Source organism: Calonectris borealis, chromosome 21 (assembly GCF_964195595.1).
Source record: "Calonectris borealis chromosome 21, bCalBor7.hap1.2, whole genome shotgun sequence".
Taxonomy (NCBI): Eukaryota; Metazoa; Chordata; class Aves; order Procellariiformes; family Procellariidae; genus Calonectris; species Calonectris borealis.
Window position 1 is genome coordinate 5,629,507 of NC_134332.1, and position 22,771 is coordinate 5,652,277.

A 22,771-nucleotide genomic window follows, 5' to 3' on the forward strand; every position below is an offset into this window, starting at 1 on the left:
AAATTAAATTTTTATTTTTTTTATATATATATATGCATTTTAAGGAATACCCGGAGCAGGGGGAGGCCGGGCTGCAGCAGGGCAAGGGAGCGGCCATGCAAGCCAACGGGCCCAGCCTCCAGGTTTTGACCATTTTGGTCCCTTTTCACATGGGATTTGCCGCAGCGTGAAGCATCCCAGGTGCACCCCCCCCCCAAAACCCCGTGTGCCAGATGTTGGCGTGCACATCTGGCGGGAGCACCCACCACCCCGAAAAGACAAGGGACAGGAGACGGCGGCGGGGACCCCCCGGGCGAGAGCCAGCAGCGACGCGAGAGCCGAGCCCAGCCCGCGGCGCCTGCCTGAGCAGAGGCTGGAGCGATGGTGGTCCGTCCGTCCGTCCGTCCGTCCGTCCACACAGGGCCCCAACGAGGAGCGAAACTTTTGGAAAAAGGGGTTTTTTTTTTTTTTTTTTTTGTTGTCGTCATTCGCTAGCAACGGGCAGATGGGTGCTCCTGATAGCTGCAGCTACAAATATAGAGATTTTTTTTTTTTTTTTCTTTTCCTCTTTTAAACACAATGCATGGGTTTTCTTAATATATTTTTTTTCGGCTGTTGTCCCCTCCCTGTGGATAAAATGAGATGGGGAAGGCGGTGGGAGGGGACGGGGGGGGGGTTAAACACAAGAACAAGAGAGAAAGCTGGGCCGGGCCGGGGTGGGGGCTGGGTGCAGGATCGCACCCCGGGCCGGGCGCCGGCGGGAAGGTGAATTCGGCATCGAGTCGGTGGCGGCGTTTCCTTTTAACTGCTGCTTTCTTCCTCTGTTTTATTGAGTTTCTTCAGCGTGTCCAGCAGTTTCTGTGGAGTGAGGATGTGCGTGGACCCTGCGGGGGCAGAGAAGGGGGGGGGGGGGCAGCATCAGTGATGGCTTTGGGATCCCCCCTTTGCGCCCCAGCCGCCGGCCCCGCTGTCCCCCGGTCCCCCCCGGCGAGGCCTTACCTGGCGGCGACGGCCCCGCGCGCCGGTGGAAATGCTTGCGAGAAAATGTACATCTATGGGGGGGGGATGTGTGGGGTGAGGATAACGGGAAAGGAACGGAAAAGGAGAAATGAAGGAGATGCATGGAGCTGGGCGGGATGGGGGGCGGGGGGGGCCGGGAGGTGCCCGTGCAGCGGGATCGTGGCCGGTGGGATCGCTCCCGCACCCGTTGGGGATGCAGCAAAAAGGCAGCGGGGTGCAGGGGGCGGGAGGTGCGGGCAGGCAGCAGGCAGCGGCCGGGCAAGGAGGGACCTTCCGCAGGTCCCCAGGCTCTTCCCGGAGCATCGCTGGGTCCCAGGGGTGGTTGGGAGGGAACGGCTGGGAGGGGAGGAGGAAAAGGGCTCTCGCCTTCTGCTGCCCCTTGCTCCGAGAGCCGGGCTCGGCCTCGGTGCTTCCCCGGTGCCGGCGGCAGCTCCCCACGCCGCCGTGCCAGCCTGGCTCTGCGCGGCAGCGGCTCGGGGGATGCCACCACGGGTCCCACCGGCAAAACCGCTGGCAGTTAAACCCCTACGCGGGGTTTGGGGGTCTGCAACGTCGGGGGGCTCCTGCCTGTCCAAGGGCACCAAGAGCAAACGTGAACTTTCCCATCGACTCGGGATTTCAGCACCCTGGAGCTGGGGGGGTGACGGCAGCGCCCAGCCTTCATCACGGGGGACGAGAGGAGCCAGAGCCGGGACAAGCGCTGGGGTCCGCCCCGCGTGCCCGCTGCTGCCCGCTCTCCCCCGGCCCCGCTCCAGCCGCGGGCAGCATCCCGGGGTGCTCCGTCCCCGTAGGACCCCGACTCGCAGCCCCCGGCCCCTCCGAGAGGGAACTCATGGCATGAAGGAGCCAGCCAGGTCTGGCCGAGAGACATGGCAGAAGGATGATGGAGCGGCGCTGGATGCTTTTCCACCTGGTAGGAGGAACTGCAAGCATTTTCTTATCGGCGAACCAAACGGAAACAAAACCCAAAATAATAATTAAAGAAAGGAGGAACGGAAGAATCAAAGAAAACCCTTCGGGGAGGAAGAGTTTCTTTTTCATTAGTAAGCTGCCTTTACTTGGTTTCTTTGGCTCACTCCATTGCTGGAGCCTGATCCTCAAATGATACCCTAGTAGAGTCCCTGAAGTCGGGGTGCCTCAGGTCCATGAGAAATTTGGTGGGAGTGAGAATGTGAGTAGAACCTGCGGGAGAACAGAGCGGGGCTGACGGCTGCGCCAAGACCCCCCACCCCCACATCATTTTTCGGGGTGAGGAAGGACGCGGTTGCCACCCGGAGCATCGTAGGCGCATGCAGGGGATGGTCCCCGGAGAGACGCGGGATGAGATGGGCGAGAGGTGGGATGGAGCTGGGTGGTGGGTCCGGTGGCCGGGGGCCACGGCCGGGGGCTGCGAGAGGTGATGGAGGGGGGGCTGCTGCTCCCAGGGGAATACCAGGAGCAGATGAGATGCCGGCAAGAGGCTCTACCAGGTGCCCCAGGAGAGAATCCAGGGACCAGATGAGATGGTGAGGGGCTCCTGCCCCTGCCCTACAAGATGTGTATCCAGCTGTGCTTCCCTTGGGGGGAGGAATTTTAGGGGACCTAAAAGCTCCTTGCTAACAACTGGCTTCCACCATGTCCTCCACGCCTGACCCAGCTCCTTCGGGAGCACAGCCGGGGTGCTGAGCCTGAGCACGCAATGCATGTCCTGTTGCGCACACGCTGCGTGTCCTGTTGCACACGCGTTGCGTGTGCAACAGGACACGCAGCGTGTGCGCAACAGGAAAATGCAGCTCCTGTTGCACGCCTCTCTATTTCGTTTTTTCTCCTGAGGACGAGCGTGCAACACGGGTGCGACAGGAGCAATTCAAGGTGTAAAACTCCCTTCCCCTTCACCCAGCTCTGCTTGACCAAAACCAGCCAGGGAGAGGAAAAATGGGAGCAAAACCAGGGGTGGGTGGAGGGATGTAGCTTGTACCTGGGGAAGGGGGGACACAGGGGTGACACCGGGTAGCAGGAGAAGACCTTTCCGCAGAGTTCCAGCTCCCGTAATCATCTGGAGCCGAGAATTTGCGGGATGGCGGAGGGAGCGTGGGATGAGCAGCCAGCGCGACGGGGCGCAGGGTCCGGCCCCGGCTCCCACTCACCTATTAGCACTTCCCACTTGCCGCTGGCTTGCGTCACCTCGTAGGCGCAGCGCATCTCGTTCATGCTGACGCCGCCCAGGATGAAGATGATGAGGCGGGGGCCGCTTCGGTACTCGCCGGGGGCCTTGTTCTTGTGCCAGTGGCCATAGCGGGCACTAGAGAGAGGGAGAGGAGAGGGATGAAGGATGGGCAGGAGGCAACGAACTGTGCTTTGAGTTCACATTTGAATTAAATCATAGATTAATTAGCTTCCAAATTGCTGCTAGAGCAGGTAAAGCTTTCCAGCCACGAGCGCTGCTCGCTGTTAAAGGTAGGGAAACTGAGGCATGGAATGCCTGAATGATGGCAGAGCACCTCACAGACCTGCTGATGGGATACGGCCCCTCCGGGCAGGTGAGGGATGGATGCTAATGGTGATATACGTGCCAATGTATAGGGGGAGGGTGGGGGGGCGCGGGGGACCCACCTGACGGCAGTGGTGCTGAAGGAGGCGGAGGAGCGGGTGGAGATGTACGGGTAGTGCTTGGTGTCCAGCTTGTCATCGATGGCGTCCTGCGGGCAGAGAGCCCCAGGCCAGAGGTCAGCGAGGAGCCGGACACAGTCCCTGGCTCCAAAGCCCCTCTGTGCCCAGGAGGATTGGCCCAACTGGGTCAGGATTCATTTGCATATATTTGCATAGCCTTACTTTTTGGAACAATTTGGCTGTGTTCCTGTAATAGGGTGCGCTTAGGGGGAGGAGGGTGGTGCTTGGCTGCTGTGGGGCAGGGGTAGCGCAGGGGGGCTGCAGCACGGGGTACGGGGTGAGGGGCTCGCCCTGAGCTCGGGGGTGGCTGTGGAGGTAGGGTAAGGGGGGGGCTGGCTAAAAAAAGATCATCTCCTGAGCAGCTCAGGTGCATGAGCTGAGCTGGAGGCTTCACACCTGTACCCTGAGGTAAGGGCCTGCTCTTGCTTTCATCAGTGGTGGAGGGTTAATGCTGGCAGTGAGATGTTGTTGCCCTGCGTGGTCCCCTCTGGTCCTGGGGGTGAGGGTTAGGGGTGCTCTGGGCATGAAGCTGCCCCCGGAGGTTTTGTATGGGCTGTGGTAGAAGAAGGTGAGAGCTGCGTGCTTTTAGAAACAGAGGGAGCTGTGGCTCTGCTTGTCATCGGTGCCTGGGAGCAGGGGTGGCACTGAACTGCAGTGATATCCCCCTCCCCAAAATGTGGCTCCAGGGTCTGTCTGTCTGTCTGAGCAGGTGGGAAATGTGTTAGGGAGCAGTTTTGGTGCCTGGGATCCCCCAGCTCTGGGCAAGCCCTGGGAGGTTGCTCCGATTCGAGGGGTGGCTGGGAGGGAGCGGGTTGGGAGGAAGGCAGCGGCCAGAAAAAATCACTTTTTGGTTCTGCCCAGTGCTGCCCGAGCGTAGAGCTCGTGCGGTAACTCCCGTGGGTACAGGCACGGCTGTGCCTGCGGGCAGGGGTGAACGGTGCCATGCCCGACCCCCGGCTCGGCTGGGACATGGGTAATGCTGCGACGAGGCCACCCAGCCGTGCCCGTGGTGGCACACGGTGCGGCACAAGGAGCAACCAGTTTGTTATTGCATTTTGTATTGCAAGGATGCCGTGCATCCCACCTGGGGCCAGCGTGCACGTGGGGGCCAGGAAAGCCTCCCCAAACATCCCAACCTTGTTGCCATTGGAGGGCACGTGTCGGGGAGAGGTGTCAGGGTTTGGGCTGGAAGCAGCCAGCTCTCTGCAGGTCCCTTCCCGGGTAGTGCTGAGGTCCCTGCTCCGTCCCAGGTCCCTGCTCCGTCCCCCGTCCCTGTCCTTGCTGGCTCACCTCCATGATGTCCTTAATTACGGGGGTCCATCGGGAGAGCTGGTAGGTCTGCTCGCTGATCCGCTCCTTCCGCTCCGGCTTGCTCCGGCGGCGCAGGGTGGACTGGGCAGAAAGAGCAGAGAGGCACCCTGAGACATGGGGCTCCGGTGGTGGGATCGGGGCCACCCCGGAGGGGTGCTGGGGGCAACCCGGGAGGGAACGCAATTCCCACAGCAGAGCGGGTGCCACGGTCGTCCCGAGGAGCAAGGAGGGCTGCGGGGAGCAGGAGGTGGACACTCACGTCTGTGATGATGGGCACCCCGAGGTGGGCCATGTTGGTGATGATCTCGCTGTCCTCTGCTGGGATCTGAGCGTGCTGGATCAGCTTGTTCAGGTTCTCCTCGGTGATACCTGGAAATGCAACAGGGAGATGGTGTCCTCCCGAGAAATGCCTCCCGGTGGGGACACCCTCCGTTGTCACCTTAGGACACCTGGCCTGGTGGTGGTCAGGGAGACAGGGCTGAGCTTTTCCATCTGGCTTATCTTGGCCAAACCCTGAGCTGTTTGCCACCCAGAGCTGCCCGTACATCTTGCCCACCCCTGCCCAGGTGTCCTCCTCACCATTCTTCAGGAAGATGTAGAGCAAGATAATGCGGATCTTGTCATAGGTGCTGACATTCCCATCCAGCAGGATGGGGACGATGGCCCTCATGGGGTCCTTGATCTTCTCGCCTTCAGCATCAGTGCCCATGGCCAAGTCCTGCAGAGAACACACGTACTCATCACCCCACGGCTCAGTGCTGAGCTGTGGGGCAGGAGCTGCCAGCCTTGGTTGTCCCCATGGGGATGTGGGGAGGGGATGTGGGGCTGGGGGAGCTGGTACCTGTTCGACTCTGCAGAGCTTGTCCACCGTGCCCTGGTAGTGCTTCATGCAGTCCTCGGCCAGGTGCAGGTGGGTCGAGTACTGGGGAGACACAAGCAGCGCAGTCACCACTGCGGTGCTGGCAGCAGCCAAAGGTCCCCGTGCCACCACCGTGTCCTCAGCCCCTGCCCATGGCCGGGGACCCATCGCCCGCTCCCTGGGTGGGCTCAACGCCAGCTGCTCTGCACAGACATCTCCCTCCCTCCTCCTACCTTGCTGAGCTCCTTCTGGTACTGCGGCATCTTCTTCAGCATCTGGGACAGGTCTCTCATGGTGGTCTGCGAGGGAAGGGGACATGGTCACTCACCCTCGGGGACTTAGGGACCATGAGCAGAGAGGGGATGACCCTGCCAAGGACTTCTGTCCCCATGTGAGCCCCTCGTGGGGGTTTGGTGACGCCTGCCGTGACACTGCCGGCTGAGGGGCAGGGAGGGGGTCTGCAAACTGGAGTGCCGGGGGAGAAATCCCCCCAGGACCTTCCTCCGGGACCCCCATGCGCTATGGGATGGGCACAGACCCCACGCTGGGGGCAAACCAACCCCCCGTGGCATGGTGCTCTCCCAAGGCACCCTGTTTCCCCAGCCCCAGGCATAGGGCTGGCACCCCACAGTCATCTCTTCCCACCAGGGACCTGAGCACCCTTGGCCCTTTGCAGAGGTCCCCATCAGGTGTCCCCCAGGAGACTCTGCCATGTGCCAGCCTGTGGCTGAGCCCCCCGAGTGCCCGTCCCCAGCTCGGTGGGCACAGTCAGGTCACCTTATCGCCTGTGTTCATCCTCTTGCTTGAAGAAAACTCCTTCAGGGACCGGGTCACCTCCCTGGGGAGAGGAGAAGGACACAGCTGTCAGTGGGGAGGGGACCCTAACAGCGGGGTGGGTGGCAATGCCAAGCCGACGTCCCACCCAGCTGGCAAACCGCCCGCAGGGACACTCACTGGGACACCTCGGCGATGTGTTTGTGGCGCAAGGTGACCCACAGGTCGTCATCCTCATCCAGAAGAACCTCCTTAATCCGGGCTTCCCCGATGCCGCTCGTCTCATACCTGGGAAGAGGACGGGGATGTCACGGCAGGGACGGGGCTGGGGGGCACACGGTCCCCTCGGTGCCTGGGCTCTAGGGAGGTGCGGGGAGATGGGGGGACATGGGGCCTCTTCTTGGCTCTGCCAGCAGCAGGGTGACGTTATTTCAACTCAGTTTCACGTCTCGCCTTCTTGTACCCCTTCAACTGCTAAATTTTGGGAAGGGGCCAAGGGTTGAAGGCTCGAAAAGCCCCTTTTGCATCAATCCTGCCCATCGCTGCCAAACTGCAGGCAAGAATGGTTTCTCCCAAACCAACGATTTGTGATGGTTGGAGGGATGCTGAAGCTCAGGCTTCATGGCTGAGCTTCCAACTCCCGCTCAAGGGCTGGACTCGTGGGGGCCATGGGGGTTGCGGGGACGGCAGCGCCGCACTCACTTGTAGACGTCGTTCTCGATGGGCAGCAGGTCGTAGCTCATCGCCTGGAAGGTCAGCTCGTGCAGCACCGGGGAAGCAGGGTCGAAGCCACGGTCCAGGATGAGGAGCTGGGAGCGAGCCTTGTCCGGACCCTGCAGAGCCGGGGGGAGCCGTCAGCAGCGGGGCTGGGGGCTCCTCCAGCCCCGCGGGCGGTCGGGAGAAGCCGGAGCCATTTCAGGGTCCCCACTCGGGGTCTGCGACTGTCGCGTGGCAGAGCTCGAGCAAGACTTTAGAAATGAAGCATCACCCGAGCACCGTCCCTGCTCACCTCGCCCATGGTGGGGTCATCAGCCTTGTAGGCGTCCAGCTTGTCCTGGATGAGCTGCGCCAGCATGGCGTTGTCCTTGTAATCCCTGGAGGAGGCAGGAGGAGAGGTCAGCTCCCCGGGGCGGCTGGCCCCATGGGGAGGAGCTGCTGGTTTCTCTGTGCAACGTCCTTGGCTCATGGGAGAGGAGGGACCTGAGCAGGTTTTGTTGCCTATTCCCCCGTCTCCTTGGGGTGCTCTGCTTTGCTTAGCTGTCACTTGGATTTTAGGGTCCCAACCCCCCCCACTCTCCAGAGCATCTTCAAGTCAACCTGTTTTTACACTGTGTCTGTCCATCCCACCATCTCCTCCAACCCCACGCCCTCACCAGCACCGGACACAGCACGGCCTCATCCATGCCCCATGCTCAGCACGGCCCCAGCTCCGCCGCGCTGCCGGGGCAGAGGGCAGGTCCCCGGGGGGGTGCAGACCGCGCTGCCCTTACCCCCTGTACCGCACGGCCGGGTACTCCTTCAGCGTGGCGCACAGCGTGGCGATCTGCTCTGCCAGGCGCTCCAGGATCGGGTTCTTCATCTGGGCCTTGTGGGGGCTGTAAAAGCTTTGGAAGGAGTCGGCTGAATCCAGGGAGTAAACCTGGGAGGGGCAGCGGGAGGGAGGTTAGAGGGGATGCGCTGCGGGCGATGTCCGGAGGAGAGCAGCCCCGCGGGACACCCCGCTGGGTTTGGAAACCAGTTTTAACCCCAGACGAAGGTCCCCAGCCGAGCCTGGGACCAGGCAGCTGGAGCTCAGTGATGCTCAGGGCATCCCTTGGGCTTTCGGCTGCCAGCTCAGGACCCTGATGCCTTCCCCAGCACCGGCTCCACGGCACGGTCCCTACCCACGCGTAGCCCCCACGGTGAGCAGAGGAGGCAGGAGACCCCCTGCCCACAGCAGTCACTTGCTCGCAGGCAGGGAACCAGGGACCTGGGGACGAGTGGGGACAGGCTGCTCCCCGGCCATGCCCCCGATAAAGACTAGAAGCCAATTTGGCTGCGCGTGGAGATGCCAAGAGGTCATCTTCCGCCTGTCTGTCTCCCCAGAAATGCTGAAGCTTGAAGCGTTAATGGCACCAAGCGGGTCCAGCACCATCTGTCCTTCCTTGTCCCCATGTCCCCGGCAGGGGGACAGCACGGGGCCAGCCGGGGCCGGCTCCCCGGTGCCCTTGGCTGGGTGCAGAGCTGGCCAATGTGGCTGCCGGCACGGGGCCAAGGTGCGGCGCCCGCTAAATCCCCCACAGCAGATCAGCCCCGAGAAGTAATCGAAGGAGACAGGGAGGAGGAACCGGCCAGCGGAGAGGGGTGCGAGGCTGTTACACAAACCCTGATGGGCTGGAGAAGGACCCAGAGCATCCCCCAGCTGTCCCATCCCCTGGACCACCCCAGCGGGGACGGTCCCCAGCCCAGCCTCACCTGGGACTCGGAGGGGAGGAAGGCAATGTTGATCTCCGTCAGGGTTTTGATGACCTTGGCAGCGCGGGATTTCACCAGCTCGTTGAAGAGGGCGTCGGGGCAGGCTGCAAGGGGGGGAAGAGGAGGAGGAGGAGGAGGAGGAGGGTAGCACTCAGCATCCCTCCATCCCCGCTTGCTTACATGCGTTTTGGTGACAGGGACTTTCCCTCCCCTCTGTTTTTTTCTTGGAGCGGGGCTGGCTGCCTGTGGCACCTTTGGGAGCAGGTGATGGAAAGCTCCCGTCTGCACTTGCAGCCGCCCAGTGCCATGGGCAGGATGGGGCTGTCACCCCACGGTTTGCTCTTTCTCCTTCTCTCTTGCCCAGGAGGTGCCAGTGGGGAGCTGGAGGTCTGGGGTGCCCGGGCAATGGGGTGGGAGCTGCGACCCCCGGGTACTCACAGTCAGTGAAGAAGACGTGGGCAGCTCTGTACTTGGAGGTGGGGGGATCCTTGAAGTCGCTGATGAGGGAGTGGATGGACTGCAAGAGAGAAGGGACCAGTTGGGACGGGGAGGGTGGCACCGCAGGCATCTCGGCAGGGTCACCCAGGGTGACCTCCTGGCACGGGGGAAGCTCTGCACCTCTGCTCCACCGCCCCAGCGGCACTGTTGGCCTCGCTGGAGCCAAGATGCCATCCCAGGGTGGGCACCCCTCTGCCTCCCCCCAGCCAAGGGCCGTGCCCCTGCACCGCGTATTCACCTTCTCAGAGGGGGTGATGAGATAGACGGCCTCCAGGCTGGGCAGCGGCTCCCGGCGCTTGTTGATGTCTTCCACGACTGGGGGCGGAAAAACAGGGGCCATGGCAGGGACCGGTGCGGGCAGGGGCACTCGGCTACGCGGGATTGTTGGATATCCCATGGTAGCACAGGACCAGCCCTGCCAACCCCTCCGTGTCCAAAATGTCCCCAGCCACTCGCCCCTGCCCACCCGGGAGCTGGGGCCGGGGCCGTCCCCACCCCATCCCAGCCCCCCAGTGCCCGCTGGGGCTGCGTGCGTGGGTGCCTGGCAAGGTCCCGGGGGGGTGGTGGATTTGTCTGCGTGCTCCCATGCTGCTGTCGTCTTGGTTTATTCTCGCATCCCTCCGCTGGAGGGGATCGCCCAGGGGTGATGCTCTGGTGGTACCCAGGCTGGGGCAAACCCCCACTGCCCCAAACACCTCCCGATACACGGCCTGGAGTTTCCTTCTCCTTTCCGAGTGCTGCAGGGAGCTATTTATAGGGCTGACATAAAATAACACCTGGTTTCCTCCTCGGACTGAGATACTGCCAGGAGACAAGGTGTTCAGGCTGCTCCAACCCCAGCAGGCAAGGAGGGAGGCTGTGAAATATCAGCCTGGCACCAAGACAGTCGTCCACGGGCAATGGGAGGTAGCGTGTCTCCATCCCAAGTGGGATGGGGCTGGGTGGGGGCCGTGCCGCCGCCTCGGCTGGCTTGTGCCAGCCTGGAGATGCCTTTGTGGGTCCCCCGGTACAGAGGGAGGTTTTGCCCTTTCTACAATGAGGTTTGCGAGAGATGGCTGGGACCCGATACTCACTCGTTATGCCCTCCGTCATGATGTCGGTCATCTTGCAGCAGGAGGAGAGCATGCGCATGCTGAGCTGATCCACCACCAGTACCTGGGGAGAGGGGCTGTCAGCTGGGGGCAGCCAGGGAACTGCCCTTCCCCACCCCTTCCCCACCCTTGGGGGCTCCCTGCCCACACCTACTCCCTTCCCTGCTTCTTCCTCCCCACCCTTCTCCTCCTCCTCCTCTCCTGGCCCCCCCCGGGGTTTGGCACTCACCTTCCACTCGCCCTTCTTCTTCACTTTCCGGATCACATCGTGCATAATCTCTGCAAGAGAGGGAGCGCAGGGTGGGGGCGGTGAGCACCCCAACTCCCCCCCGTAGAACCCCAGGGCCTGTCGGCAGCAGCAGGGTCTGCGCCGGGGGCACCAAACCCCCCACCCGTGTGTGGGGCCACGGCGAGCCCTGCTCCCCCAGTGCCTTTCCTGGGGACAAGGGGAGGAGATGGGGGGTGGTTTTGGGGTACCCAGGCAGGGACGGTCACCCCCTGTTTTTCTCTCGTGCTTGGCACTAACAGACGGAGCTGGTGGGGAGCCAAGGGCTGGTGGAGGGTCGGGGGGTCCCTCTGGGGACCCTGGGGGCCACCCCACATGTCTCGGCCCTAATCTGAAGCGCCGAGAAAACAACAGCGGCTTAAGAGCTCCTTTTAGAAACAAGAATCAAGCGGCCTGAGCCTGTTCCTTGTAATCCCCCGCAATCTCATTTCGCCTCCCGCGGCTGCTGGGTTTACGCAACCGGCTGGGATGGCAGCACCCATGGGTCCCCCTGCGCCCCAGGGACTCCTCGGGGCTGGGGCCACCCTGCACCCATAGTCCCAGGCACAGACACCCTGCTTCTGCCCTGGGCCAGCCTGCGGGGCTGCTCCCCGTGGGGTGCAGGTTAAGGCCATGCCAGGAGGTGGCCCCAGCAGTGGGACGGGGACGTCACCCTTTGGGGCTGGGTTGCAGGAAGGGCGTTTCAAGCCTTGCCAGAATAAGTACTTGCCCTCCTGCCAGATGTGCTGCCAAAACATCTGTGTTGGGGGACATGAGGTGCCCCCAAAACCCTGAAGGTCCCCTTTTTACCCTGGTGTATGGACCATCACCCCTCGCAGAGCAGGGACACGCCTGGGAACTGCCCGGCTGAGCCCGAGGGAAAGAGTCTGCGTCCGTGGGCGGCTGCGCCATGTCCTCCGCACGGTGCTTTCCCTGGCTTTCTCCCCTGGAGGGTTTTGCTCTGACACTCTGGTCCCAGGGAGAGGGATGGAAATGCCCAATTAAAATCCAATTAAGAAATGTTTCTAAATTAGAAAACACGCGAGGTGTGAGGGTGTCACCCTGCCAGCCTCAGCCTTGGGACCCTTCCCCTGTGGGAGTGATCCCAAGGGTGCGGGTCCCCCGGGTAAAGTTCGATTTGAGTTTATATGGGGCAGTTTGGGGCCTAAATTCGCCCCTTTTTTAGAATAAGGCTTGAGGGACATATGATGCAGAGGGGACTGCCCTGGGAGCACCCAGCCCTAGAAACGCCTGCTTTTGGGTGATGCTGAATTTGGGCAAAAACACCCCATCTTCCCAGCCCCCATCCCTGCTTGTGATTTGCATGGGCACGAGCGGCTCGGAGCCAGCCGGGGCCTCGCAGCCGCCCTGTGCCACATGGAGCACCCTCACCGGGGGAGCAGAGGGGCCCTGCCAGGCTCGGCTCGGCCCTGGCCCCCCGGGGTGATGCTCCCCGTGGTTTCCCCATGCTGCTGGGCTCATTCACCGTGCTACCATCCAAACACCCCGTGGTGATTTCATGGGCTGAGTGAGGCTGTAACACCTCCCGGGCTGCCCGCGGGGCTCGGAGCCACGGCACTGGGGTGGGGACTGGTGCCAGCAGGGATATACTGGGAGCCTGTGAGCATCGCTGCTCTGTCTGTCCTGCTGTAAAACTTGGAGGCAACCATTCCTACCGCTGCACGTCCATCTCCTTCCCAGCGACATCTGCCTTGGGGGAGCCCCAGAATGGGGGGGCAGCCCCAGGTGCTGGCCATGAACTCGGGGTCCTGCCTGCCCTTGGTCACATCCCTTTGCCTCTCTGTCAGTAAAGGGGGTGCAGGGCCGGGGGAAGCGGGGATGGAGGGTAACTGGATACAGATGGTCTGTAGCCCTGAGCTGGACACTGCTGGGGGGGGAAAACCTGCTGCCTGCACCCATGTGTGCTGCTCACCCGAATTCAGGTCACCCACGCAGCAAAAAAGTGAACTGAGAATTGTCCTCCACCCTGGGCAGGGGCCAGCGGCGAGGGCTGCCTCCGTGTCCCCGGTCCTGGTCCTTCGCTGGCGCAGGAGCGGGGCCGGGAAGGAGGGATGCCAGCGCATCCCTCCTCTTCTTTTCATTACTCACCTTTGGCTCCTTCCCCGGAGCAAGGATCCAGGAATAACGGTGCTGTTTACAAGGCAGCACGCACGAACCCTCCATCCCACACCAACCACCTCAATCGCAAACGACAGGGAGCAAGGCACGGGGGACCGTGGCGGTGCACCACGTGCCGGGCGGCGATACCGGCCGGGAAGGGGTCAAGGTTTGTGAGCAGCCAGAAAGAAATCCTGCCCCTGCGATGAAAATACCGCTTTGCTCCAAGGCTGGGAGGGGAAGGAAGGAAGGAGGCTGGGAACGAGCGTCCTGGGGCACAGGGGAAGGTGCTGGCGGTGCAAAGGCTCCCGCAGCTCGGCTGGCGCGGTGCTCCCGGCACCTTCTGTTTGCTGCGGCAAGGGGGGGCCCGGGGCAGGGGAGCCCGAAAAGGGCTCCCCAAAGAGCTGCCTCGGCTACCCCTGAGCTTGTCCTCGCTGTGGCAGTCGCTGCAGGGGACATTTCGTCTTCAGCGCCTGGCTTTGTGGGAACACTCTCTCTCTTTCGTGTGTGTTGAGCTGGATGTGTGCGATGGGGGGGGAGCTGGATGTGTGCGATGGGGGGGGAGATCTGCCAGGCCGTGCACCTCCCACTGCAAACAGCGCGGTCACGTCCCCCGGCCTGACCCTGGCACCACGATGGGTCTCCCAGGTGGAAATGGGGCACCTCCGAGGGCGATTATCTGAGCTTTGTGGTTTTGGGGCGTCCATCGCCTGGTCAGAGATGGGGCCCCATTGGCACCAGGGGCCAGCCCCGTGCTGGGGCTGCAGGCAGACACAGCCCTTCCCTAAACCGATGTCCTCTCCTGCCTTGACCATGGGTCAGATCTGGCTGCAAAGTTAAGTAGTCTCCAGGTCTCCTCTTCCACCGAAGAGCCAGCCCAGACCCTGGGCAGGGTCGGGAAAGGGGCAGATCCACAGAGCATCCTCCAAAGAGGCTCTGGAGCCCTGGCAAAGCGTGGGAGGGCATTAGACACAAACCCGAGCAAAAGCTTGAGATTACAGTGTCCTGTTTGGAAGACATGTGGCCATGACCTGCACCTCCCTGGTGTCCTTGCAACAACCATTAAACCCCCAGGTTAGGGAAGAGCGGTCTGTTAGCGCTTGGGTGGACCAAGAGGGCAACGCTAAACGCTGCAGGGGGCCAGAGCTGGCATGGAAAGGGGGAAGATGTGGGAATTGTGAGGTCAAAAGGTACAGTCCAAGAGTACAGCTGCTCCCTGGGGCTGTTCTGGATAATGTAGCTGCTAACGGTGGAGCTGGGGCTGCAAGACCGAAGGCTTGGCCAAGGCCAGAGTTGAAAAGACACCCGGACCCATCCTCAGAGCAGGGCAATTTCTAAGCAGCCTCTCTGGTGAGGGCAGGTCTAACCAGGAGAAGGGATGCCAGCACATATGAGCTACCCAGGACGAGCAATGGCAGGGAAGGCATCCTTAAGCCAATTCTACACTCAGTTATAAGATCAGCAAAACACTCCCGGGGGAAACAGCAGCTCCTCTGTTCCCTGAGGTCCTCAAGTCAAGCCTGGACACCTCGCGGGAAGCGGTGCTCTCACATCCCTGCATTAGCAGGTCAGATGTTGCCGTCAATGTCCCCAAATGGTCTGGCCAGCCAGAGCTTTTGGGCTGTAACGTCAGTTGGTGATGCTCACAGCCAAGCTTTTCATCTTGGAGATAAACCAGGTTTCAGGGGAAAAAATGTGCACGCATCTCTCATCCAGCGTCTTCAACACTTCTCTGGACCTACCACGTTGCATGTGTTTCCTTCAGGCTGGAAGAATTTTAATCACAATTTCTACCAAGAACAGACAGCACAGACAGCTCTGGACTTATCCTCCAAGGTAGAGACAACATCAGTGCCTATGGACAAGGAAGCACATCTCACCCAGACATGGAGAACCTCCAGTGCTCTTGAGTAATATGGCCCTAAAAGTGCAATCGTGCAGATAACATGCTTGAGAGCAACCACCTCCCCCAGCCCAACACCTGCAGTTAGGCTTGTTCTCGGGGTGACGCGTGACATGAAAATGACCCACTGCATCATTTTCAAGCAGGGCCAGAAGCTGGTGACACGGTGGCCTAGTAGGACTCGAGCCCATACATCACTCCAAGAGGCTTAGCTTGCATTATTTACACCGAGCTGGCCGGGCAGCTTTTCTCCAAGCCTGCCTTGCCTCGCTCGCTCACGGCAAAAGCAACCAGCTCCGTGTCTCCAACTGGTTCTGGGGGAAGAGGGACCAACCCTGCCATCGCTTGTGCCCACACCAACAAAGCCATGACCAAGCACAGCCTGAGCTGAGACAAACTCATTTTGGGATGCCCCAAGCCTGTCATCCTGCTTCAGAAAGAGCCTGAAACCTAACGAGCAGCCCTGACCTCCACCGGTCGGTGGAAGCGGCAAAACCTTGTCCTGGCCACCACCCCACCATGGAGCACCAGGACAGGTGAGGGATGCTGCAGCCAGGGGATATTTCTGCTCTAGCACTGACCCAAGCCTGGCCTGTGCCAGCAGCGATGGCCAAGCCCTTCCCTCCTGGAGCAATGCAGGAGGCCAAACTCCTGCTGCTCAGAAATGCTCCTTTGCTGCCACGTCCCAGGACCTCATGGTCTGCACACCTTGGCCTGATGTGGTAAGGGAAGATGGAGTTGCTTTATTGATGGGCAACAGGCTGTAGGAATTGCCCGAGGTCCTACAGGAGACGAGTGGTCCTGACCGCGGGCTTTTCCCTGTCACCGGCAGGGCTCAGTCCGTTCACTCTCCTCAGGCGTCCTCCGTTTTGGGATCCAAATTCCCAGAACAGCTCTTGAGAGCTGGGTCACAGAAATCCACGGTGAGGTTTGCTCAAGACCCACTTCTCTTAAAAGGCTGTCACGCTGCATCTCCAAGATGAACATGCTTGGCTTTGGGTTGGCTTGGCAACTGCTTTTTTGCTGGTTCATTAACTAATTTGCTTAGACAGTGTGAATGTTACATAGATACAACCACGTTTGAATGTAGTGGAGCACGTATCTACCTCTGAACATCCTCGGCTGGGGATCTCTAGGCAGTCCCCAATAAAATAGGCTTCATGGACCAGAGGATAGCAGGAAGGCCACCAACCCCATTCAGGACATAGAGAATAACTTCATTTACAGGAGGGAAAGCCTAGCTGATGTCCTTCAGTGTGGCTAAGAGCCATCTCAGGGATGATTTGAGTCTGGAGACCACCGTGTCCATAAACCAAGCAAGTCTCAAACATCTCCCCTCCAGCAGTCTGTGTCCTGATCTATTTTTCTCACTGGATTATTTCTGGTGCCCACCTGGAAGACCTCAGCCTTTCTGGAGGACACGTTCCTCATGTAGGAACCTGCTGGTGGTGTAGCCCAGGAGCCGTCCAGCTGCAATACATCCTGCATGGGCAGAACTGCCCAGGCCCAGCTTCATCCTTTCCTCCCCAACCCTGGATGAGATGAACTTTGATATTTTCACATCCAGAGCAGCACCGCACGTCTCCCTCACGGCCGCTGGTGAAACACGCCACGTGTCGAAGCCACGCCGAGCAGTATTTGTGCTACTTTGGGGAGCCGCGCAGCACTGCTTTGCTGCTGGGGCTCTAGCTTCAAGGATTAGTCACGGTAATCGTAGTAACCTGTGATTAATTCCTCCTTTTCCTATTTGCACTGCTCTCATGAAGGATGTACATATTTATACCTGCCGGCCAAAGCCATGGGAAACCCGCATAGCCTAGAGAGAAGGAGGACAGAGACCTGGAGGTCTTGAACACTTTAGAAATTGAATAACACACCCAAAAGGAAATAAGGGAAATGAAACGCATGATCACACCCCCGAGTCGCTCTCATTGACTAAAGAGACGGGGTAAAATTCCCAAGGACTTTCACTGCGGTATCACTCCCGGCACAGTTTCCTCGGGTCTGCACAAGGATCTGGGAGTTGAGCAGAGCTTCTCCATTTGGGTAGAGTCAATGGGCCACAGACCACGTCAGATCCCTTTTGAAGGCATCACCCTTCACTAACGTTTGTCTTCTTTCACCAGGTGTTTCCATCCCCAGCAGAGACGCTGTACCTGGCTGGCGGCGGCTGTAGGTGCTGTTGGTGTAGCCAATGTTGGCGGTGCTTCAGTGCCAAGAGGAGCCAAGAGCTTTCCTGCAGCAGGATGGCATGCACAGGGTGTCACAGCATCCCAGAGCTGAGGTGACCCTCTCCCAGGGGTAAGTCACGCTCTCCTACATGTGCAGCCATGACTTTCTGAGCTGCTTCTTCTCTGCCTTGAACCAAGAGGGAGCAAAACACTAACAAATTGGGGCTCTTCAGGCTCAGCTCGGTGGGAATCCAGGCTGGGCTGGTCTCCTGTGCCCACATGGACACCAGGGACAGGCTGGAGGGCAGCTGATGTGTGGCTGAGCTGGTCCAACTCCAAGTGGTCTTTGCTGCTCCCTCAGTGGCACAATGTCAAACCATCTGATGGGCTCCATAAATGACCCTATAGCACCCGTGTCAACCTGTGCGTGTACACATTCATGTGTTTGTGTGTGTACATGGGCAATGCGGAAGCCCATAAATTAATGCACCTTCAGCTTGATCTATTTTTGCACTCTCCAAAACACAAGAGTCAAGTTCCTTCCCACAAAGCAAGTTGGCGGACGCAGCATTTGCTTCTCAGTGTGCAACTAAAAGCCATGTGATGATGATTCTCTTTTTAAATGTGTTGATTTTGTGGAAAGAGGGAGGGAATCCCTCCTGGGATATTTTTCCTGAGAGGTGCAGGGGAATTAGACCCAGACCTTAATTTTCTTTTTTTTTTTTAAGAGGGAAAGAGTCTAAGCCCTCTACGTCGGTGGCTTTTTCAACCTTCTTGCACATGCAGACACCGGTGGGTGGATGTAGAGCTGCCAAAGTGAGGTTTGTCATTCTTGGTAACCTTCCATCATCACGTACAAGCAAGTATTTCTCAGCCACTGGTGTAGCCTGCGGTTTGGAGACTGAAAGTGCTCTGCAATGTGTGTGAAGGTAAGCCCTGAATTCTGCACATTTTTTTTCAAGCTTTTCCAACTTAGAGCCGATGTTGGAGGCGAGACAGATCCTGGCGACAGGATCCCAAGAGGGCAAATGCTAAAGGCCCCAGCAGAGGCTTTGCCAAGCGCCTGTTCCTGTACCCACACATCGGGCAGGCAGCCCCGCATCGCCCTCGGGACTCCCCAGAGAAGAGGATCAGGAGGGTGGGCTGCCCAGGAAGCGACTGGCTTTCGGGTCTGCTCCCACTCGTGGGGGATGGGGTGCAGAGACCCTCTCCTCCTCACCCAGCCACTTGGCCAGCACACCGAGATGATGGCGGGGCTGGAGGCTCTGCCCCCATGCGGGGAGCAGGATGCGACGTGCATCCCTGCAACGTTCCCACTGGCCCTTCGCTGCCTCCTGTTCCTCCTCTGCTTGGCACAGACCTTGCCAGACCTGGCCCCGGGGCAGCACACAAGCCTCGTACCCAGGGCCCCGAGATGGGCTCGGAGCATCCTCAACGGGCAGCATCTGGCCCCCGAAGTCTCCCTGTGCCCCCAGCCAAGAGGGGGTGGGAGCGGTGAGGTGCCCGGAGCAGCCTGGGTGAGTCATGCACCAGCAACCTGGCAGCAGGTCCCCGGGGCCCCTGGCTGTGCCCCGAGGCTGGCCGCGGGCCGGCAGCCCTGCCCGTGCCTCCTCCCTGTCCCCAGAGGTGCAGCTCGGCATGAGCCCCGGTCCCTGAGTCATCACGTCCCTGCGCGGGCCAGGCAGGGGTGGACCCTCGAGAGGGTACAGATGGGGACACTGAGTGACACGGTACAGCAGTGAGTGCTGTGGATGGGTGCTGCGGGCCCATCAGACCTCGTCCAGGCAGGATTTAATCGTGGGGCTCCTCGGTGTGGCTCTGGCAGGCAGGGACCCGCGCACAGGTCAGCTCTGCGGGAGGCTGTATAGGCAAGGATGCTCTGCGGGAGGATCGGCTGGTGTCCTGGGGGAAAGGTGTTTTCTTGCTGTCTCTGGAAGGGAGCAGGACGTTCCCTTATCCCGGGGCTGCTCTGTTTCTTCCATCTGTCCGTGACAGCAACGTGAGCAAAAGGAAGCCCTCGGAGAGGTATCTCTCCTCTTGCAGGTGAAGGACTCCAGGGGTTTCCAGATCCAGCACCAGTACCACCTCCGTCTTGCACCAGCCCGCTGTGGTGGCAGGCACTGCACAGGTGTCAGCCCTGCAGCACAGCCCATCTTGCCTCGCTGGTGATGGTTCAATGAAGTAAACCCAGCCTCCTCCTCCTCCCCACTGCAGGGTGCTGCAGGAGAGTGGGGTCCAGGCTGGGCAGGGGAAGCTCAGGCAGGCTGCCCTGAGAAGATCCAAGGAGGCCCTGGGGCAAGAGGGGATGGGAGGAATGTCCATGTGGTGGGGGGTTAGATGAAGATTTGGGGATGGGTGTCCTCGGAGGTGAGACCAGCTCCCACACTTGGGTGAGATTTTTTCTAACCAGCACCAGAGCAAAGCGACTGGTTCTCCAGTGGGGTTCCCTGGGAGGTGGCCACAGAAAGAGCAGAAGACACACCAGGAGGACCTGGTCCTCAGGCATCACCTATGGGGCCAAGTGCACTCAGCTCCGACCCCGGCCAATGAGTCCTGGAGGGATGCAGCCATCGCTGCTGGATACTGCGGGGAGGTGCAGGGACAGCCCCCCCAGCACGCACCCCACGGCTCTGGGGGGTGACAATCCGGTTCTGCCCATCTCCTGCAACACTAACCCACCTCGTCCCCCTGCCCACCTCCTCCCACCTCTCCAGGGGCCTCCAAAACCCGTCTTGTTATGGCACCAGCTGGTCAGAAGAATAATCCGGGTCTGGAGGGAAGCCAGGGCAGAATGCAGCTCCGGAGGGGGGGCCTGCCGGAGCGAGCCATGGCAACGCGGCACCATCCTTCCTTCCTTCCCTCCTTGGGAGGGAGCCCAGCAGAGATACCCTGCCCCAGGGTCAGCCCCAGGCTTGGACCTCTTGCTCCTTATAAGCAAGCATCTTCTCCTGCAGGTAAACCTCGGGGGAATCCCTGCCCGAGAGCAGGCTGGCGCAGTGAGGGAGAGCCAGGGAAATCTTGTGCTAGCCGCATTGGTGCCCAGGGAAGGATCTGGGTACCCTGCAGACTGGTCCTAACTCCGGGAGAGCAGCTCCAGCTGAAAACAGCACCTCAAAGCAGGAACTGACCCACCAAGACCAGGAGCTTCCCGTGGCACCCTGAGGAACACCCCACCTCAGGGTGGGAGGGGAGGGCTGGACCCCGCAGGGTGCTCCTCCGGGGGCCCTGGCCCTCGCTCCTATGCAGCATTTTGCCTGCACAAATCCTGCTTTCTCCTTCCAGACACCCACGCTTCCCTGATAACCCTGCTATAGGACTGATGCCTGGCTACCAGTTATCATTTTCAGTCTGGAATAATATTTTTCAGGGAAGAACAGAGCAGTTTGTTACTAAACCCTAAAGGGAAGGATTGAGCCAGATTTCCACGATGCTGCCCTGAACCTCTGTGTGTGTGTGTCTGTGTGTGTGTGCTCTCTCCCAGCCTATTTCAGCGCACAGACAATGAATGAAAATAAGGGACGCGCAGTGGCGCTGGTCTCTGTCCCCTCTTTAGCGAGGGCATTGGATGAGCTGGATGGGGCCCTGCCTGGGGGTGCGTGGGCGGCTGGTCCAGCCTTCCCCACGCCCCCCCCAAAAGAAAATCCAGCAAAGCACAAGAGCCAACCTTCCCCCTCCCCAAAGCTGATCCTGCAGCAGAGAAACAACGGGGCATTTCCCTGCCTTTTCCCTTTCATTTTGCAGCTGGCTGGGCTCTAACCCCCAATGCAGCACCCCAGGGCACCCAGCGTGGGGGGGGGGGGACCGCAGGTATGGCGCAGCCCCCCATCCCGGGGGCAGGTGACGACTGGGAACAAAGCAGGGACATCAATCCGGGGGGATATCCCCCCCCCCCCCGCCTCACATCACCACCCACCCGATCACACCACCAGCCCCGGCCGCACCATCTGCAGCCTGCGCGGGAGGGCTTAGCTGCACAGCTCGGCGGCTGCCGGAGCCTCCCCACCCGCGGGGATTTCACCCACGTACACACAACCCCCTCCCCAAGATTGCACACCCCCTAAAAAAAAATAATAAAAGGCGACCCGGCCCCGGCTGGCCACGATGCCACGGAAATAAATCATGCAAGAGGAGCGGGGAGGGACGAGAAAGGCTTTTCATGGCTGCGGGGAGCCCGGGGGAAGTTTCCACCGGTTCCTGCCGTTTCTGCTCTTGATTTAGTTATTTTTTTTTAATGCGGAGTTTTTCGCTTTAATTTTGCTACGGGGAAGGGAGCCGTCACACACACACCCCCCCCAGCCTCGGGGGTTTTGGAGACACACACACACACGCACACCCCCCCGCCATCAAGACGTTGAAAATATCATCTTGCAACAGCCGGGGAAGGAGGAAGCAAACCCGGGGCTGCTCCCTCCCCCCCCACCCCGCAGCTCGGCGGCCAAAAATAGCAGGGCGGATCGCGACCCCGAGGTGGGGGGGTGTTGGAGGGTCGGGGGGCACAGCCTCCCCGAGATCAGGGAAGAGAAGTCACGTCCAGGAAAATTAAAAAATCACCATGAAAGCGGGATTTGCTGCAGACAAAGCCGAGAGGCGCTCGGCCTGGCACCGCGGCGGGGCGGGGGGGGAGGAATTCTGCACAGCCGGACATCCCTGTGCCCCCCTCCCGGCCCCCCCTCCCCGGGCCCAGACCCCCCCGATGGGGGGGGGGCGACTGGGCTTTCCCGGTAATGCTCGGATGGGGCGATCGCCCCTCGGCCATTTCGGAGCCAGAGGCGGGGGGGGGGCGGGGGAAGACTCGAGCGCCTCTCGCTTCCCTCTTTACCCCCCCGCTCCGTTTTCCACCACCCCCCCTCAGCACTGCAGAAAAATCCCAACAGCCTCAACGCCCCCCCCCCCCCCCCAGTTAAATAAATAAAACCCGGAGGGACACAGCAACACCGACACCCCCCCAGCCCACCGCGCTGGCTTGCCCCCACGTTCTGCCGGCTGCCCCAGGGGGGTGTCCCGTGTCGTGTCCCCCCCCGCCCCGCGCCGGGCGCTGATGCCGCCCCGAGGGTCCGTATTGCGCATCCGCAGCATCCTCCCACCCGTGGAAAAGGGGAGCCGAAGCCTGCTCAGTTTCACACACACACACCCACACACCCCCCCCCACCCCAACGCGGGGTGCGCAAGTAGCGCGGCCGGACGCGGATCTTACTTTCTCCCACCACAGCCTTGAGTCCGATGGGGGCCATGTCTCCGTGCCGGGGGGGTCCGCAGCTGCCGGGGAAGGATGTTGGGGGGGGGGGGGCACACGCGTACACACAGCCGGGCGAGGCTGCGGGTGGCGGGCGCAGCGCCGGGCGGCGCAAGGATGCGGAGGGAGGGAAGGGGGGGGAGAACGGGCTGGGCCGGGGCGGGCGGGGGGGGGGGCAGCGGGCTCCGGCGGCCGCGGCGGGGCTCAGCTGACTGCGCGGAGGGGAGGGCCGGCGGGGGGGCGGGACGCGCGTCACTCCGCACCGCCCCCGCACCGCCCCGCGCCGCAGCGCAGCGCCCGCCCGCCGCCGCAGAGCGCCCCCTGGCACCCAGCATCGCCCCCGCACCCAGCGTCCCCCCCCGCACCCAGCATATCCCCCTGGCACCCAGCATCGCCCCCGCACCCAGCGTCCCCCCTGCACCCAGCTTATCCCCCTGGCACCCAGC

General features: G+C 61.0%; 1 protein-coding gene across 2 annotated transcripts; it reads right to left on the reverse strand.

Moving 5' to 3' along the window:
- Position 1: 1 nt before the first annotated feature.
- STXBP1 (syntaxin binding protein 1) lies at positions 2-22,540 on the reverse strand. 2 transcript variants are annotated; one of them, XM_075170461.1, is made up of 20 exons: positions 22,287-22,535; positions 10,865-10,914; positions 10,618-10,699; positions 9,783-9,859; positions 9,485-9,563; positions 9,047-9,150; positions 8,083-8,231; positions 7,602-7,686; positions 7,295-7,425; positions 6,773-6,880; positions 6,596-6,656; positions 6,052-6,117; positions 5,801-5,881; positions 5,539-5,677; positions 5,219-5,328; positions 4,939-5,040; positions 3,592-3,677; positions 3,126-3,280; positions 2,058-2,181; positions 2-863 (listed from the first exon to the last, which is right to left on the reverse strand). In XM_075170461.1, the coding sequence occupies exons 1-19, from the start codon at positions 22,321-22,323 to the stop codon at positions 2,072-2,074; spliced, it is 1,812 nt and encodes a 603-aa protein (XP_075026562.1). In that variant the 5' UTR covers positions 22,324-22,535; the 3' UTR covers positions 2-863; positions 2,058-2,071. The 2 variants fall into 2 exon arrangements, with proteins under 2 accessions (XP_075026562.1, XP_075026564.1); XM_075170463.1 differs by lacking the exon at positions 2,058-2,181 and having other exon boundaries at positions 22,287-22,540.
- Positions 22,541-22,771: the final 231 nt, after the last annotated feature.